The sequence below is a fragment of the Parus major genome, chromosome 11 (assembly GCF_001522545.3).
Source record: "Parus major isolate Abel chromosome 11, Parus_major1.1, whole genome shotgun sequence".
Lineage (NCBI taxonomy): Eukaryota > Metazoa > Chordata > Aves > Passeriformes > Paridae > Parus > Parus major.
The window spans coordinates 1,585,937-1,602,569 of record NC_031780.1 but is presented as its reverse complement, the minus strand read 5'-3'; the positions used below and the strand labels follow the sequence as shown (position 1 = coordinate 1,602,569).

The window sequence follows — 16,633 nt, the reverse complement described above, 5'->3', positions numbered from 1 at the left end:
TATTGTTAAATAAAGTATGAGATAAAAATATGGGGTGGTACTTAAAAGTCATCCATGATTAATCTTTTCAAATATATTCCAATATTTTCACAGAAAATCCCTGTCTGCGTGATGTTTGTGGGATGTTTGAGGTGTCCTCTGTAAAGGGGCTGAGCAGGACCTTGGTGACACTGCTGTCACCTCAAGGGTTTGCAAAGTGTTGGAGCTTCTCTATGGTGAAGATGCTCCTGCAGCTCCTCTTCCTCACAGATCTTGTCTGAGTGCTGCTCATGGCAGGACAGACTTGTCCATGAGGGGAAAAACCCAAGGTGATGGTGATGGTGGCAATGGTGGTGATGGTGGTGATGGTGGTGGCCTGGTTTGGTGGTTTTCAACTGGTGATGGTGGTGGTGATGGTGATGGTGTTGGTGATGGTAGTGATGGTGATGATGGTGATGGTAGTGATGGTGATGATGGTGATGGTGGTGATTGTGGTGATGGTGGTGATGGTGGTGGCCTGGTTTGGTGGTTATCAACTGGTGATGGTGGTGATGGTAGTGATGGTGTTGGTGATGGTGATGGTGGTGATGGTGATGATGGTGTTGGTGATGATGATGGCCCAGTTTAACCATCCTCCATTTTTGATGGTGATAATGATGGTGGTGATGGTAACAGCCCAGTTTGGTCATCACCCATTTGTGACGGTGATAATGATGGTGGTGGTGATGGTGATGATGGTGATGGTGACGATGGTGACAGTGACAGCCCGGTTTGCTCATTCCCAGTTGATGATGGTGATGATGGTGGTGATGATGATGATGATGATGATGATGATGATGATGATGATGATGATGATGATGATGGTGCTGGTCATGTCCCATTTTGCTCATCCCCATTAGATGATGATGGTGATGATGACAGTATTGATGATGATGATGATGATGATGATGATGATGATGATGATGATGATGATGATGATGATGATGATGATGATGACGACCCGTTTTGCTCATCCCCATTTGATGATGATGATGATGATGATAAAGATGACAGTGTTGGTGATGGCGATGCCGCTGCCGTCTGCTGGTGTTGATAATGGTGATGATGATGATGATAACGATGATGATGATGATGGTGCTGGTCATGTCCCATTTTGCTCATCCCCATTTGATGATGATGGTGATAATGACAGTATTGATGACGATGATGATGATGATGATGAGGATGAGGATGAGGATGATGATGGTGATGATAGTGATGATGATGATGATGATGAGGGCCCATTTTGCTCATCCCCATTTGATGATGATGATGATGATGACAGTGTTGGTGATGGTGATGCTGCTGCCGTGATGATGATGATGATGATGATGATGACGGTGCTGGTGAAAGCCCAGTTCTCCCATCCCCACTTTGTCCTCGAGCTGACCTCTGCGGCCCCGCTGGGCTGGGGTAGGAGCCGCCACAAAGGCGGTGTATTCCATCCTTTAATTACTGCCGCAATCACAACACGGAGCCGCTGTCAGTGAGAGATAGCTCGGCACCGCCGGCTGGGATCCTCGCCACTCGGGGCTTGTAACTAAAACTGCAGGATTAATTTGATTAATTGATAGAATTATTTTCCAAACTACTCTTTTGTTTATGGAGGCTTAAAATGCTTGCCGCCTGCACCCTCCTGGTGTGTTGCAGAGTGGAGATAAAGTGGCTGAAAATAATTAGTATGGCTTAATTTAGGGAAAAAAATAACCTCAAAAGAATTTTGCAGAAAATTTAAGGCGGCACATTTTACTTTGTTTTGGCAGGAAATATTATGGAGCTGGAAATGGGACTTTTATGTTTTCCCTCTGCTATATTTCACCAGGGCAGCAAACCTGCGGGGCGGAGGAGGAGAATTTCACGCCTGGTTGTTGCCAGAGCTCTCCCACACCTCCAGATCCATCACCTGGGCACCTGGAAATGAGTCTCCTGAGAGCCAGGGGAATGCTGCAGGGATGGGACCCATCCCCAAGGCCCCAGGATGGGTGCAGGGACTTCTTCCCAAAGCTGCACCCAATTTATGAAAGCCCAGGGCATGAGTGACACCCCCCTGGGGCTCTGCTCCCTCTGGAATGTTGGCATCATCCCCACATCTCTGGGGGCTGAATTATTTAATTAATCCTTTCCCCTCAAAATGTGAGCAGTTTTCCCCCCCATCCTTTCCCCCTGTTCTCACCCACCTTCCACCCCCCCAGTCCCCCCAGCCATCGGCTCCTCTGAGCTCCCTAAAGCCCCCGGCTTTGCTGAGTCCTGCATTATCCGGCAGCGTTTGTCACTTGGAAGATTGCAGGCCCCTGTCACTGTAATTCCAGTGAGGATGCAAAGCCAGGCAGCTTCTCCTGGCTGGGGATTAACTCCCTGCTTGGGGGGGCACAGGGGGCTCCAGTGGGACCCAGCACATCCAGGGGTCCCAGCCCTGCGCCCCACGGGATATGGGGACAATCTGCACCGTCCCCAGCCTGGATCCTCATCCTCCGGGATGGGATAACTCCACAGCCGGCTCAGGGGTCACAGGGAGGGTCTGATGGGAGGTGCCTGGCGTTGATGGAGCCCCTCGGGGGATTTCTTGGCTTTGTGCCACCACCCTAAATTTTCCTCAAGCTGTTTGCTCCCCAGCTCCCCCCCTCAAAATCCAGCTGGCCTTTCTTTCCTCAGCCCCACATCCAAGTTTCTGAGCCGGAGGTGCTTTAAGCCTCTCCATAAAGCCTGGAGGATAACGGGATCCACCATGGTTGTCACGCTGCAAGCAGGGGCTGAAGATTTAGAATTATTTTTTTTCTTGCTTTTGAGTCAAATCTGGCCGTTCCTTGCACAGCAGGAATTTAAAGCCCAGCTCCCACCTTCCTCCCCGGGGTGTGTGACAGGGACCACACCGCACCAGCGGCATCCTGCACCCCTGATGCTGACTTCATGCAGGAAAATCTGGAGCCCCGAGGGCTGTGAGGAGTGGGAACAGAAGCACAGGAGCCATGCAGCCCCCAGGGATGCCATCCTGCCAGCAGTGATGCTCCTGAAGCCCAGGAATTTGTTGGATTGCTCCTTCTGGGAGTTAGAACATCATCCCTACGCAAGGAGATCGATGAGAGGGAGGGGGAAATAAGCACTGAGACATCCCAGCCTTGGATTTGGGATGTGGGGGCTGCTCATCCACACATTCCCACCTGGTTTCAGGAGCATCCAGCATCATTTGTGCCAGGGGAGGTTTAGGATGGATATTGGGAATATTTCTTCATGGAAAGGTTTGTCCAGCCCTGGCACGGCTGCTGAAGGCAGTGGCGGACTCCCCATCCCTGGAGGGATTTAAAGGCCATGTGGTTGTGGCACCTGGGGACATGGGTCAGCGGTGGCCTTGGCAGTGCTGGGGCTCGATGATCTTGGATGCTTTTCAAACCTAAATAATTCCACGGCTGTGATTTGTTTTAATCCCAAACCCTTCCACACTGCCACCGCAGCTCCAGGGAGCCCGGAATTCCTCAGCAGCCACTCTGCACAGGACGTGCCCAAACCGTGCCCAAGTCATGGAGGGACATGCCCAAACCGTGCCCAAACCGTGCCCAAACCGTGCCCAGTTTGCTCCTGCCGTGTCCAAGCCATGTCACATCCCTGCCCAAACCATGCCCAAACCGTGCCCAAACCGTGCCCAAACCGTGCCCAGTTTGCTCCTGCCGTGTCCAAGCCATGTCACATCCCTGCCCAAGCCGTGCCCAAGCCACAGAGGACCCGGGGCTGTGGCCACTGGCAGGTGACAAGTGGCACCCGGGGCCAGGTTCTGCTGCCAGCAGGTGGCAGGGCCCTTCTGCAGGTGGGGCAGCGCCATGCCAGTCCTCCCTCTTGGGACAAAAAAAACTAAAATAGGATATTTTGAGCTGGATAAAAAGCTGGTTTTGGAGCTTTGGCAGACCGTGCCAGCGGACACTCAGCCCCCTCGGGGGGCTCAGCACAGCCCCCCAAGATCCGCCCCAGCCATCCCAGAGCCCTGAAATCCGGCAGAGGCAGCGCCTCGGCTCTTCCCATTGACATTCCTGCGCCGCCACCTCCTCTCGCCGCGTCTCTAATAATATCAGGCCAGATTAATTGGCACTAATACAAATGTACACAGCTCCATAAAAAGATGTCACCTCGCTCACAATGGGGGGAACGGCTGCTCCCGCATTATCTCTGCTCTGCAGGCGTGTAATTCACTCCTCGGGAAAACACGCTATTTATTCGGCTCCCCTATAACAATCTCTCTGCAAACACCGCGGCATCGGGAAGGGAGCAGGGAGACACCCAGCCCTGCCGCTGGCACCGCCACCGTGACGCCTGTCCCCGCTCAGGGTCCCCCCAGGGGATGGGGCAGCGGGATGAGGGATTTGGGGACATCCCCGAGCAAGGATCCGGCCCTTGGCTGGTGGCTGACACCGAGAATTGTCACACCTGGAGGGGTCTAAGTGGCTCTGGGATGGTGCCAAAAAGGGAATTAAAGGAACATGGGCAAGGAATGTGCCAGGGGAAGGATTGCAACCTGTTTACTTCGCTCCCCAGGGCAGGGCGGCAGCACCCACCGGCTCCAGAGAGGCTTTGGGGGGGTTTTTTTGAGGGCAGGATGGAACCCCCGGTGGGTGTGACAATGTCCCCTCGCCCCCTCGAGATGCTGCGGCTGCTTCTTCCAGCACAAAGGGCCGGGGACAGCCCCCATTCCCAGCAGAGAGGAAATTTTGGCTCCTCGTCGGTGTTCGCTCACCCCCAGCCCCTCAAATCCATGCAATTAATGGTGCTGTGTTTAATTAAATGGTTGTCTAATTATCTTGGCGTAAGCAAACACGCCAGGTGAATACCACGGGAGCTGCGGTGCCCGTGGGGATCCGTGCATGTGGAACCGGCTGGATCTGCGGCGCCCCCAGCCCCAAAACCCCTGGAGCCAAGCCGGAGGGAGGCTGGAGACCCCCGAAAGAATCGGGGTGGATTTTGGCTCCCCATCAGCAGCCCCCGATGGAGTCAGAGCCACAGAGCAGAGGCCACTCCGGGCTCCTCGGGCCAAGCCGGGCTGGGAAGGAAGGGAAAGGCTCTGGAAGCGGAGCTGCTCCCCCAGGGGGGTTTGGTCTCCAGGAAGGCGGCGATTCGAGGCCATTCGAGGTGAAAGGCGCCGCCAGGATCGTTTTGGGGGGTGGTCAGCCAAGGGGGGGACAGCAGAGCCTTGTCCTCAGCAGCATCTCCCTCCTTCCATAGGGTTTTTTTTTTCTCCCCTGGATCTTTTCTTAATTCCTAACTTAATTTCTTTTGACATCCTCATTGCCGGTTTGACCTCTTTACTGGAATCATGTGCTGCTTAAAACTCATTATCCCACCATTGAAACAGGAAGTTAATTAAAAACCCTTCAAAAGAAGAAAAAGAAAAGGGGGGACAAAAGCACATCCCGTGTCCGGGGATAGATGGAGAAGGGATATGAGCGAGCTGTGCCGTGTCCCCACAGCCCACCAGCCCCCTCCATTGATCCAAAAACCCCATCATCGTTTGGGGACCACCAGCCATCCCCACTGGCAAATCCCCCTGATCCAAACCAAGCATGGGCAAGGCCCAGTTTGGGAGAAATTGTTATTTTTCACAGGAAAATATTTCCATCATGGATCCAAAATCTAAGTGGCTCCTGCTTAACCCACATGTCACCCCAAAATGCTTTCATGCTCACAGGTCACCCGGCTGGGATGATGCCAAGGGGGGACCCCAGGACCCCCCCATCATCCCCAGAGTGTCCTGGGCTGTCCCCCACCCTGAACCAGGGTCACGGTGGCCATGGAAGTCACAAGTGGGATGTTTTGGACAATTCATCTGGAAATGAGTGGGGTTTTAAGGGATCCAAAAGAGAGCCCCTGGGGACCCCACAGAAAGGTTTGGGGGGACACATAAGAGGCTTTGGGGCTCTGCAAAAAGTGAATTTGCACACGGTAAGGGCACTGAGGTCCCAGCAAGGGGAATGCTGTGAGTGTAGGAGCTTCCAGAGAGGTCACTAGGGATCCAAAAGGGGAGTTTGGGGACCCCAAAGAAGGATTGAGGACCCCAAAGAAGGACTGAGAACCCCAAAGGGAGGGTTTGGGCTGCTGATAATGAGATGTGGAACCCAAAAGAGGGGTCCGACTTAACGGGGTGGGCTCAGAGACCCAAAGCAGCAGGCGGAGCCTCCCGGGGCTCCCGGAGTGGGGCTGGGGACACATTTGGGGACACATTTGGTGACCCCTGGGTGGGGAGAGGGGGGCGCGGAGCCCCCGCAGGGATCGAGCCCCGAGGCCACGCCCCCTTCGCCGTTAGCCCCGCCCCTTTTCGGGCCCTCCCCTTCGCGCGCGCCATCCGGTGGGCGTGGCCTGCGGGGGGCGGGGGCCTATGGGCGGCCGCGGCGGCGCTGTTGGCCCCGCCCCCCGGAGCGCTCGGCGGGTTTGATCCGGCGCGGCGCCCATTGAGAAAATCCCGCGGCGGCGGCGGCGGCGGCTTCGCTCCGCCGAGCACGGCCCGGCCCCGGCCCGGCCCCGGCCCCGGCCCCGGCCCGGCCCCGCGGGCGGGCGGGCGGGCATGCGAGCAGCCGGGGGCCCGCCCGCCGCCACCCACCTGCCGCCCGCCCAGCCGCCAGCCGGGGCGCCGGGCTCGCCCCTCGCCGAGCGATGTCCAGGAGGAAACAGAGCAACCCCCGGCAGATCAAACGTGAGTCGCCGCTACCGGCACCCTCTCTCCCGTTCTGTGCTGGACGCACCGCCCCCCTCCCCCTCCCTATTTTTTTTTTTGTACCATCCCTTTTGTCGGCAGCGCTCCCGCACCCCCTCCCCCGGTCCCCCCGGTACTCCGGGGACACACCCGGGACCCACCCGGGACGGCGGCCGTGGGTGCCCGTTCCGGCTGCCGGCAGCTCGCCCGCCTTGGTCTCTGTCCCCGCCGCTCCCCCTCCCGCGCCGCCTCCCCCCCGCCAGCGCGGTGGCTCCGGTACCGGCTCCCGATGGGGGCCCCGATAAGGCTTTAAAATATTCCGTTCTGCAAGTCCCGTCCTGATAACATCGCTCTGTCGGGACGGCCTGAAATTGTGATCTTATCTCCCCCGCCTGCCTCCCATCCAGCGCCGGCAGCCGGGGCCAGGGGCTCCCCAAACCCCCTCGGGGCTCCCCATCGCCGCCGGGCCCCGCCAGCCCCGCCTCGGGCTCCTCACGCCGCCTACGGGCCCCTCACCCTGCCAGGGGGTCTCCGACCCCCTCCCGGGGCTTCCCATCCACCCTGGGGTACCCCAGCCCTGCCGAGGGCTCCTCACCGCGGGGACAGCACCCTGACTCTGCCGGGGGCTCCCCATCCCGCATGGGGACCCCCATTCGCCTGGGCGCTGCTGGACCCGCCGTGCCACCGTCCCCATGTGCCACCGTCCCCATGTGCCATCGTCCCCACCGGCCGCGCTGTCCTTGTCCCTCCGCCCTGCCCTGTCCCCCCCCCCCAAGTCCCGCTTTGCATCCCAGCCCAGGCTGGACGTGGCCATAAGGAACCCACGGGACTTTGGCCACATCCCTGTCCCTCCCTGTGGAATGGTGATTCCAGAGGGTCGCGCTGCCCACGATCCAGCCGGGCTCTTGTTTTGCTCCAGCGAGGATGTACCAGCAAGGCACAGAAATCCTGCAAAGTGCTGGAAGTTTTTCGGTGCCGGGCTCAGCTTGGCTTTTCTCCTTCCTCCCCGGTGTGTGTGTGTGTGTTTTTCTTTCCCCCTCGAGTCGATGGAAGCTGGTGATAAGAGGGAGATGGGAGGATAGGGAAGGCTGGCCACCATGTGATAATCTACCTTTATCTTTCTCCTGAAATAATTGCAAGGCTGAGTTGCACCTACCTGTTTCCCTGCCTGGGGTGATTGCTGTGGTGATAACGCTCAGCTAGACTTTTACCCGGGGAGAGTTAAAAATAGTCCCAGCTGCCTCTCTTTTTTTTTTTTTTTTTTTTTTTTTTTTTTTTTTTCGGGATACTTTTCTCCTTTGGCTTTATCCAACTTCCGCGGCTTTATTTCGGCAAAAAGCCCTGCGAGCCGTGCCTGGGTAACTCCAGCTCGTTCATCCGGGAGCGGAGCGGTAGCGCTGGAATGACGCTGCTCCCTGCGGGAGCCTCGCCGCCGGTGGGATGCCCGATCCCAGCACCCACCAGAATGGACTTTTTGGGCCAAACTGGGGCAGGACGAGGCCGTGGCAGCTCGGCCGGGCGGCGGCGGCTCCTCGTATCTCCTTCCTCTGCTGCTTTTCTGCAGAGATGTGAAGAAATGATAAAAGTGGGAGGCTGATCTCAGGCCGCCGGCGATGGCCAAAACTGATTAAAAGCTGAGAGCTTGGAAGCCTTCCTGTATGTGTCAACATGAAAACAGTCATTAGAGGCGGCGAGCGCGGCGAGAGCGCCCTGCCGCTGCTCCATCAGGGAAGGTATGCATGAATCAGGGCTCCGGTAACCAGACTCCTCTCATGTACAGACCGGACCTGTTTCCACAAAGTCTATCCTCCTTATCATCTCGGCTGGAGCATTAAAAACCTCCTCCAGATTGCTATCTGCTGATTTTATTTTCCTGGGTGACGCGATGTTCTCGCTCTGGCTTCGCCTTCTCTTGTGGGGTTGGGGTTTTGTTGTTTTTTGGGTTTTTTTTTTGAAGCCCGATGCGAGGCGCAGATTAAGGCTCGCGGGGAGATCGCCGGGAGAGCGGGCGATCGCCAGCGCAGATAAGACAAACATCAGACACCGGACTATATTTAACCAGCTGCTTTAACCTTCCTCTTCTCCGTGCCTTTCCGGGCTGGGGCTGGAGGGGCCGGGGGTGCCGCTCCTCCCTCCGAGCCCCCCCGGCAGCGGCGCTGGGGAGGCTTTGAAAGCCGATTGCATCGCGATGGTGGCTTTTGATAGTGGAGAAAACACCCCGAGCATCTCTCCTTTTCATTTTTGGGGGTTCCTGCCCGCAGAGGACAGTTTCTTTCCATCCCTGCCTCTAGCACCAACCTCCCTGCAGCTGCTGATGCTTTATGGGGCGGTTTATTTTTTTTCCCGTCTCTTTTATTTTTTATAATTTTTTTTTGTGTGTGTGCCTGTCTTTTGTTCTGCTGGTAGATAGATGTGAGGGGCTGATAGGGAGCAGGAGCTGATCTCCAACCCAGATAGCCTGTTATATTTATTAACTTCAAACATGGGAGCGCGGGCGCCCAGCTGATGAGCGAGGCTCTGGCAGCTGCCGGTGCTTTCGCAGCGCCGGGTCCTGCGATGGGGGAACCTGATAAACGGGAGATTGATCTCATCGCGCTGATGTGCCTCCCCCTCCCTTCTTCTTTTAATACAGATATTTTTTTATTATTTTATTTATTTTTTTTGTTGTTCCTAAGCGAGCTGGAAGCGAATGTTTTGTCATAGTTGCAGGGGCCTGTTGGTGGTTATTATTTTTTCTTTTTATGGTGTGGGGTTTTTTTGGTTTTGTTTTTTTTTTTCCTTTTCCCTTTTTATTCTGCGCTCAGCTACAGTAGATCTGAGCTCCTGATAAGCGCCAAGCCCCGATCTCCATCCTGATAGAGATTGCCAGGGTTGATAAGGACCACTTATCTCTCCCCACCAGACCGGAGCAGGATTCGCTACAACAACAAACACAGCAAAGAGGGGCAAAAGGGCTCCAACAATTTGTTCCATTGCAAATGTGATTAACGCAGGCACTTTAATTATCTGATGGGGGGCAGCTGCATGTGTGTTTTTATTTCTCAAGGTGCTGGGGTGGTTTTGCCCCCCTCCACGTGCTCTGTGAAACGAGCTGGGTTGAGAAGCCGAGCTCTCCCAGCTCCTGTTATCGGCTGCAGATGTTGCATTAGTTTGATGAGAGCTTTGACTTTTTTTGATGATTATCTCCCATTCTGCTCCGCCGAGCGAACGCACGGGCTGGGGTGGGGGCAGGGGGGGTGTGAAAACACCGTCATATTTTTGCATGTGGATTTTCTTTAATTGCTATTAGATGGTGTCAGATAACGAGCCTCATCTGCGCTGCTCAAGCCGCCGTCTCTCGATGGGGTGTGTTGGGCTCGGTGGTTTTATTTTATTTTTTTTATTTTTTTTTTCCTTTCCTCCTGCACGCTCGGCTGCTCCGCGGTCCCGCGTGGGCTCGGAGGCGATGCCGGGAAGGGGATCGTGGAGCCGGGCAGGGGGTGGCCGGCCCGTGGGAGCCGTCCTTCCCGGGAGCTTGGAAAATTGCGTTTCTTGTAAAGATGACAGTGGCCAACCCAGCGTCTATTTTTAGCGGCGGCGTGGTGAGCCGGTGGCGTGGGATGCTCCCGGCACGCCTCCTGCCCGCTCCTTCCCTCCCTCAGTCGCTCCTTCCCTTTCAGGTGACTCTGTTTCAACCTCCTCTGCTGGCTGCTTTTTTTTTCCCCTTTTTGTTATTTTAATATTTTTATTTTTTTTCTGCTTGTTTTCTTCCCCCTGCTTTCTGATGCAGCTGCACTTTTCCATCCCCGCCACCTCCGTGCCTCAGTTTCCCCATCCGTGCCTCCGGGCCAGGGTGGGCGGGGGGTGTTTGGGGAGGTGTTCCGTGGGGTGGAAGGGTTTGCTCCCGGGATCAGCCGGGTGCCAGCAGAGCCTCCCAGCTCCGCTCCCAAAACCGGAATTTTCTGTGCATCCCGGGGCTCCCTCAGCCTGGCAGCCCCCCCGTACCCCACTCCTGGCATCCCGAGGGTGGCATCCCCGTGTCCCACATGTCTGCTACACCCACGGGCGCTGCCTGCCTGCCAACCCCTCCCCTCTTGTGCAAACACCCCGAGGCCTTTGCCAGCCCTGGTGCGGTGGCATCCGAGCGGCTCCCCGGAGCTGGCAGGGGTGAGGGTGGCAAAGCCCTGTGGCACCGCTGCCCCCGCAGCGGCTCTGCCCATCCCGGCTGGCACCGGCCCCTCGGGATGCTCCCAGGGCTGGGGACACATCGTGGTCCCCACGGGTGGGGTGGGTGAGTGACCCATGGGATACTGGTGGGATACTGGTGGGATACTGGTGGGATGCACCTGGCAGAGCTCTCCCAGCCATCCCCAGGTGTTTCCCACAAGCCACGTTCCTGCTCAGTAGGAGGGTCTGCACCCGCCTCAGGTGATGCTGGGAGAAGTTTCCCTCCTCTCCCACAGGCTCCAGGTGTGAGCATCCCTGCAGGCTCCAGGAGAAGGGTTGGCAGCTGATGGCCGAGGGGACAGCTGGGAGCAGGAGATCCATTCACCATGGATAACAGAGAAATAATGCTGGTGGCCAGTGCCACCAGCCCCGTGCCCTGCTGTGACAGACGTGGGCCACTTCATCCCTCGATGCCAGGGAGCCCTGCGAGCCCTGGTGGCACCGTGCTGGGGGCATGTCCCAGGATGGCTCCTCCTGGCCATCCCCATCTGCACAGCAGGCAGGGAGGATGAGGGGGATGCTCTGGGAGTGAGGGCTGGAGCCGGGCTGGCCATGGCTGAACCAGTTGTGCCGAGAGCCCTGCGCACGGCCCTGCCGGGGCTGCGGGGTGGGAAGGCAGCGCTGGAGCTGTGCCGGCGAGGGAGGCTCTGGAGGCTTTGTCAGGCGGCCGTGGGTGCCAGGGATGGGTTGGTTTTGTGTCTGCTGCTGCTCTTCTGCCTCCTGAGCCCCCGGGGGATGCCCCCATGCCATGCCCAGCCCGGTGATGGGCTGTCCCCGGCATCCTGGGGAAGCCACCTCCAGCCAGGGTTTACACCTCGGCATCCGAAGTGGCGAGGTTGGGCAAGGTCTTATTTTCCATGGTGAATCACGAGGCCACCTAGCAAGCTGCAGCTTTCCCTTTGGCCAAGTTGTGATGCGGCCAGCTCGGCAATCAGGGCTTGGGAAGAAAGCAATCCTTTCCCCACGGGTGTTGCAGGAATTGTGCAAGGAAGCAGTGCCTCGGCACAGGTGATCTGAGGTTCCTGGAGAGGGGCGGCACCCCAAAGGCATCACCGTGTCCACATCCATCCCAGAGCAAGAATCTCCGTGCCCTGGGGTGTTCCCAGCCCCAAGGGGACACCTGGGAAAGGAAAGGACAGCGCTGCCCAAGCTGGGAGCAGCAGGGCTGGGGATGGAGCTGCTGGGCCCTGCCTGGTGCTGGTGGATTTGGGGTCAAACGCAGCCGTGCTGGCCAAAGGAAGAGGATGTTTTGAGGATGTTTTCCATGCGTGCCGTCCATCCTGCTGCAAAGAAAACAACATGATCCGCCTTGGAAAACACTGGATGGGGCGTTGGTGTGGAGGGAAAACCAGCCCAGACCTTCCACAGAGGCACAGCCAGGGCTGGGAGTCGATGCTGCCCGGAGAGAGGGATGTGAGCAACGGGGCCACGGCCGGAGCGAGGAACCTGGAGCTTCTCGGAATCCAGCATTTAAGAAGATAAATTGGAAATTGTGCCAGCCCTGCACCGAGCTCCACCACTGCTCCATGCTGAGGGCACGGATTTTTCTCCCTGTGGGGCCAAGAAATCAGCTCCCCCGCTTTGGAGAAGAGCGGGAATGGGAGCAGGAGGCCAACATCTCCTATTTTTTTTCTGCGCCACATCCCATGACTGCTTTTGCTGCCTGACTCAGGGCTTTTGGCCGGGCTGTGTCCTGCTGCTCCTTTTATCAGGAAAGTTCAAGTGTTTCGGGGGTAATACAGTTCCCTCTTCCGATGGCTGCCCGGCAAAGGCTCCACATTGTTCCTGCAGCAACATGTTTTTTTGGAAGGGCTGAAATGCCGAAAGGAATGCAACTGCTGACCTTGGGCTGCAGTGGGGTTAAGGAGTGTGTGCCTATGAGTCACTCCAGATAAGAGCCTTCCACGGCTTTTTTCCTCCAAAATAATTCTTTATCTCCTCTTTCTCACATCAACATATTTTCTTGACATCTCCCATTCGATAGCGCGTGGAGGAAATGTGCTCCTCTAATTTGTTCATCTGATGAAATGTAGATCCATTGTTTTCCCTCGGCCTTGGCCGGCCGGGAGCGTGACCCCGGAATTTGGGGATGCGCCTCCGAGTCAGTGCCCAGGGCTTGGGGATGCTCGGTGGGGTCGGTGTCCCAGAGCTTTGGGAATGCTCAGTGAGATCAAGGCCTGGAGATTTTGGGGTCAGTGCATGGGGTTTTGGGGTGTTTGATGGGGTCGGTGCCTGGAGCTTTGGCAGTATTTAGGATTGGTACCTGTGTTTTGGGGATGTTCAGTGGGGTCAGTGCCTGGAGATTTTGGGATGTTCAATGGTGTCAATGCCTGGACATTTTGGGGTGTTCAATGGGGTCAGTGCCTGGACATTTTGGGGATATTTAGGAATGGTGCCTGCAGCTTTGGGAATGCAAACCCAGGGTTTGGGGATGTTTGGTGGGGTCAGTACCCCTTGCTTTAGGGATGGGCTCAGTGCCCAGGATTTGGGGAATGTTTGGCACCCTGGACTTTGGGGATGCCGAACAGATTCAGTGCCTGGGGCTTTAAGGATGCGCCTTGGGGTCAGTGGCCAGGAATTTATGGATGCTTGAAGGAGTTTGGGGATGCACCTTAAGGCTGTGCCTGAGGCTTTGGGGATGCTCAGCTGGGTCAGTCCCTCTAGCTTTGGGATGGTACCCAGGGTTTTGGGATGCCCGATGAGATTGGTGCCTGCTGTTTTGGCGATGCTTCTCTGTGTCAATGCCTGGGGTTTGGAAATGTGCCTTAGGGTCGATACTCAGAGCTTTAGGGATGCTCGATGGGGTCAGTCCCAAGGCTTTACAGATATTGCTCCAGGACAACACCCGGGACCTTCCCAAACGCGAGACCGGGAGCAGCGGCAAGAGCATCCCCAGCTCATCCGGGCACGGCGGGGAGACAAAACCGCTTTTCCCCCTCCCCTCCCCGCTCCGCCGGGAAGTTTGGCCGCTCGCTCTCTTCTCCGTCTCCCAGCCGAGGCCTCTCATGCTACTCGCAGCTCCTATGATAATGCGGAAAGTTGAACTGGCCCCATTACTGCGCTGCGATGGTTGCCGCGATAAGGGCCCGATAATGGCAGCGATAGCGGCAGCTCGGTAGCCAATGGCTCCGCCGCTCCTCCCATTAACATTCCCCACCACGGCCGGGCTCGGAGCTGCCTATCTGCTCTCCATTTCCACTCCTCCGCTAGATAAGAATGGAAATACTGACTTCATAGCTCACTGATTAAAGTGTCTGGATTTCTTGATAATACACAGATAAATTATGTTTTTCAAAAAGAAGGTAGGGAAGGGAGTGCGAGGGGAGGGAAAAACCTCCAGTCCATTTTTATTATTTTTTTTTTTTTTTCCTTCTTTCTGGCCGTGCCCTGGGAGTTTGGGTTTGTGCTGCTCCAAAATGCCCTTCCCAGCAAGGAGGGCAGAGCCCTGTGAGGTGCCCTCAGGAATTGGGGGGAGACAAAGGATTTTTGGGAGATATGTGGGTGGGGTGTAGGGCACGTCCAGCCCTGTGCTGGGATGGAGATGCTGTTCCTGCTCCTTGTGCTTTGCCAGCTGTGCCACACCTGGGGCATCTCAGCTGGGATCTGTCCCCAAGCTGGCAGGACCCAGGGATGCTCGGGAAGCATCTCCATATATCCATATCTCCATATCCACCTCCAGCCTGAGCATCCCTGGTCCTGCTGCCCTGGGTGTTTGGAGCAGCCTCATCCCACTGCCCCATCCATACTCAACTCCTCGACTTTCCTCACTCATCCCCATTTGGAGCAAACAGAGCTTCCAGACTTTTTGGTTTGGAAAAAGGTATCGACCACGAGCATCTGAGTTAGTTTCATCTAAATATAAAACTAAAGAGCAAACAGTATAAAGTTCATTTTTTAATGTGCTGCCCCATTCCAGTTGGGCTGCTCTCTTTATTTTTTTTTTTTTAGGGGAACTGTGATAAAAAGCAGAGATAAAGGCAGGACTGTTTTGTGTAGGAGTCGGTATCTGCGTTATCTATCTCCCTTTTTCACTCTCCGAGCAGCTCTGTTGTTTTTCGCTCTTATCTCGCTCCACCAAAATGCCAAGAACAGGAAAAAAAAAAAAAAAAATTAGAAAAAAGAAAGAGAGAGAGGCAGCACAGGCACGTTTACACGGAGCAAACTCAGCGTCCATGGAGCTGGGCAGGAGAAGGGCCTGGAGTTGGAGGAAGAGGAGGGTTGGGGTGCTGGGAAGGCAGGGAAGGATTTTGGGAGCAGCGCTGTCCCAGGGATCTCCATGTGCCGGGATCGGTGCCTGCTGCTCTTGGACCCTCTGAGGGTCCTTCCCTGCCCCTGGAGCCCCCACAGTTCCTGTTTGTTGCCCTGGAGTGCTCCAGGATGGCTCTGGGAGCTGGGATCAGGCATCCTGTGGGATTGGGAGCAGCAGGGACATCCCAGCCAGAGCATCTTTGCAGATGTCCCCTTGTGTCCATCCCTCCAGACTGGCCTCACCCAGGGCTATCACAGATTGGAAGGCTTGGGGTGGACACTGGAAGCCACCCCTATTCCCTTTCCATCGCTTTTGGGAGTGGGATGGAGCTGGCAGAACCTGGAGCCGCTGCCCACAGGAAGGGGGATGGCTCCAGCTCGGCACCTCCAGGGTAATTTGTCTCTGGATTAGACCAGCGCCTGACCTCTGTCCTCGCTGTCACCTGGTACTGATGTGCTCCCAGTGCTGCCTGAGCATCCCCACCCTGCCCATTCCCCTGGAATGTCTTTATTCCAGGTGGGAGAGGAAGGATCCGGACTGAGGGGCTTTCCCCCAGTTCCACCCTTTGGCAGGGATCAGGGAGCCTGATCTTCCCGGATGGAATTTCTTTGCCGTGTTGTTGCGTGTCCAGCTGCTCCCGAAGCGCCCACATCCTGGATCACCATGGAGATAAACACCTCCAACTGCTCTCGGATGGGGTTTGGATGGAGACAGCTCCAGGCCCCCCAGGAAGGACTGCTCCTCCTCTCCCAGTCTCAGCAGGTGCCTCAGTTTCCCTGCCGCGCTCTGAGCAGGCTCTGGCGGCTCCGTGCGCTCTCCAGCCGGGCGGGCAGGCCCACGTTCAGCGCATCCCTTCTCCCAGAGCAATCCCATCCATCTGCTGCGCCAGGGACGGCTCCATTCCACTCTCTCCACTCTCCAAATCTATCAGGCCCTTATCGACCCCATCTGAAACCTAAAGTCACTCCATTGTCATTGTCCCTGGATTTCTTCCCTCCCTCGCGCGCGGTTGATCCGCCGGCCGTTCCTATTGGGAATGGCGGCCCCCGGAGCGCCCCAATCTCCCGGAATCTCTCGGTGGTTTATCGGCCCATCGGAGCCGGGGCTGGCGGGGCCGGCGCTGGCGCCGCTCGCTGCTGATAAAGTTTCAGAGTTCAGGCAGTGATGAATGTTCAGTAACTGCACCCGCCGCGATCCCGCCTGGGCTTGGCAGCGCGAGCAGCTCCGGCTGAAACCAATCCCTCCCCTATCAGCAGCGCTGCTTTTTCTCAGGCTCGGCCTCTCCCCGGTTCTGCTCTTCCCTGGGGGGCTCCGTCCCAGGGGGGCTTTCTGGATTTCACCCTGCAATGATTTGGGTTGGGAAGGAACTTAAAGCTCATTTTGTTCCAGGGCAGGAACCTTCCACCAGACCAGGCTGTGGTGGTTGGGATGGAGCAGCTCCCCAGCAGTGACTGGAGCATCTCTGTCCCTGTTCCCATTCCCATCTCCAT

At 56.6% G+C, this 16,633-nt stretch overlaps 1 protein-coding gene across 1 annotated transcript in view; it reads left to right on the top strand.

Moving 5' to 3' along the window:
• The first annotated feature begins 6,583 nt into the window (after window positions 1-6,583).
• ZFPM1 (zinc finger protein, FOG family member 1) overlaps window positions 6,584-16,633 on the top strand; it is a 34,762-nt gene continuing 24,712 nt past the window's right edge. The window contains exon 1 of the mRNA XM_015639989.2: window positions 6,584-6,688. Coding sequence (XP_015495475.1) covers window positions 6,649-6,688 — 40 coding nt within the window. The 5' untranslated portion in view covers window positions 6,584-6,648. The remainder of the gene's footprint in view (window positions 6,689-16,633) is intronic.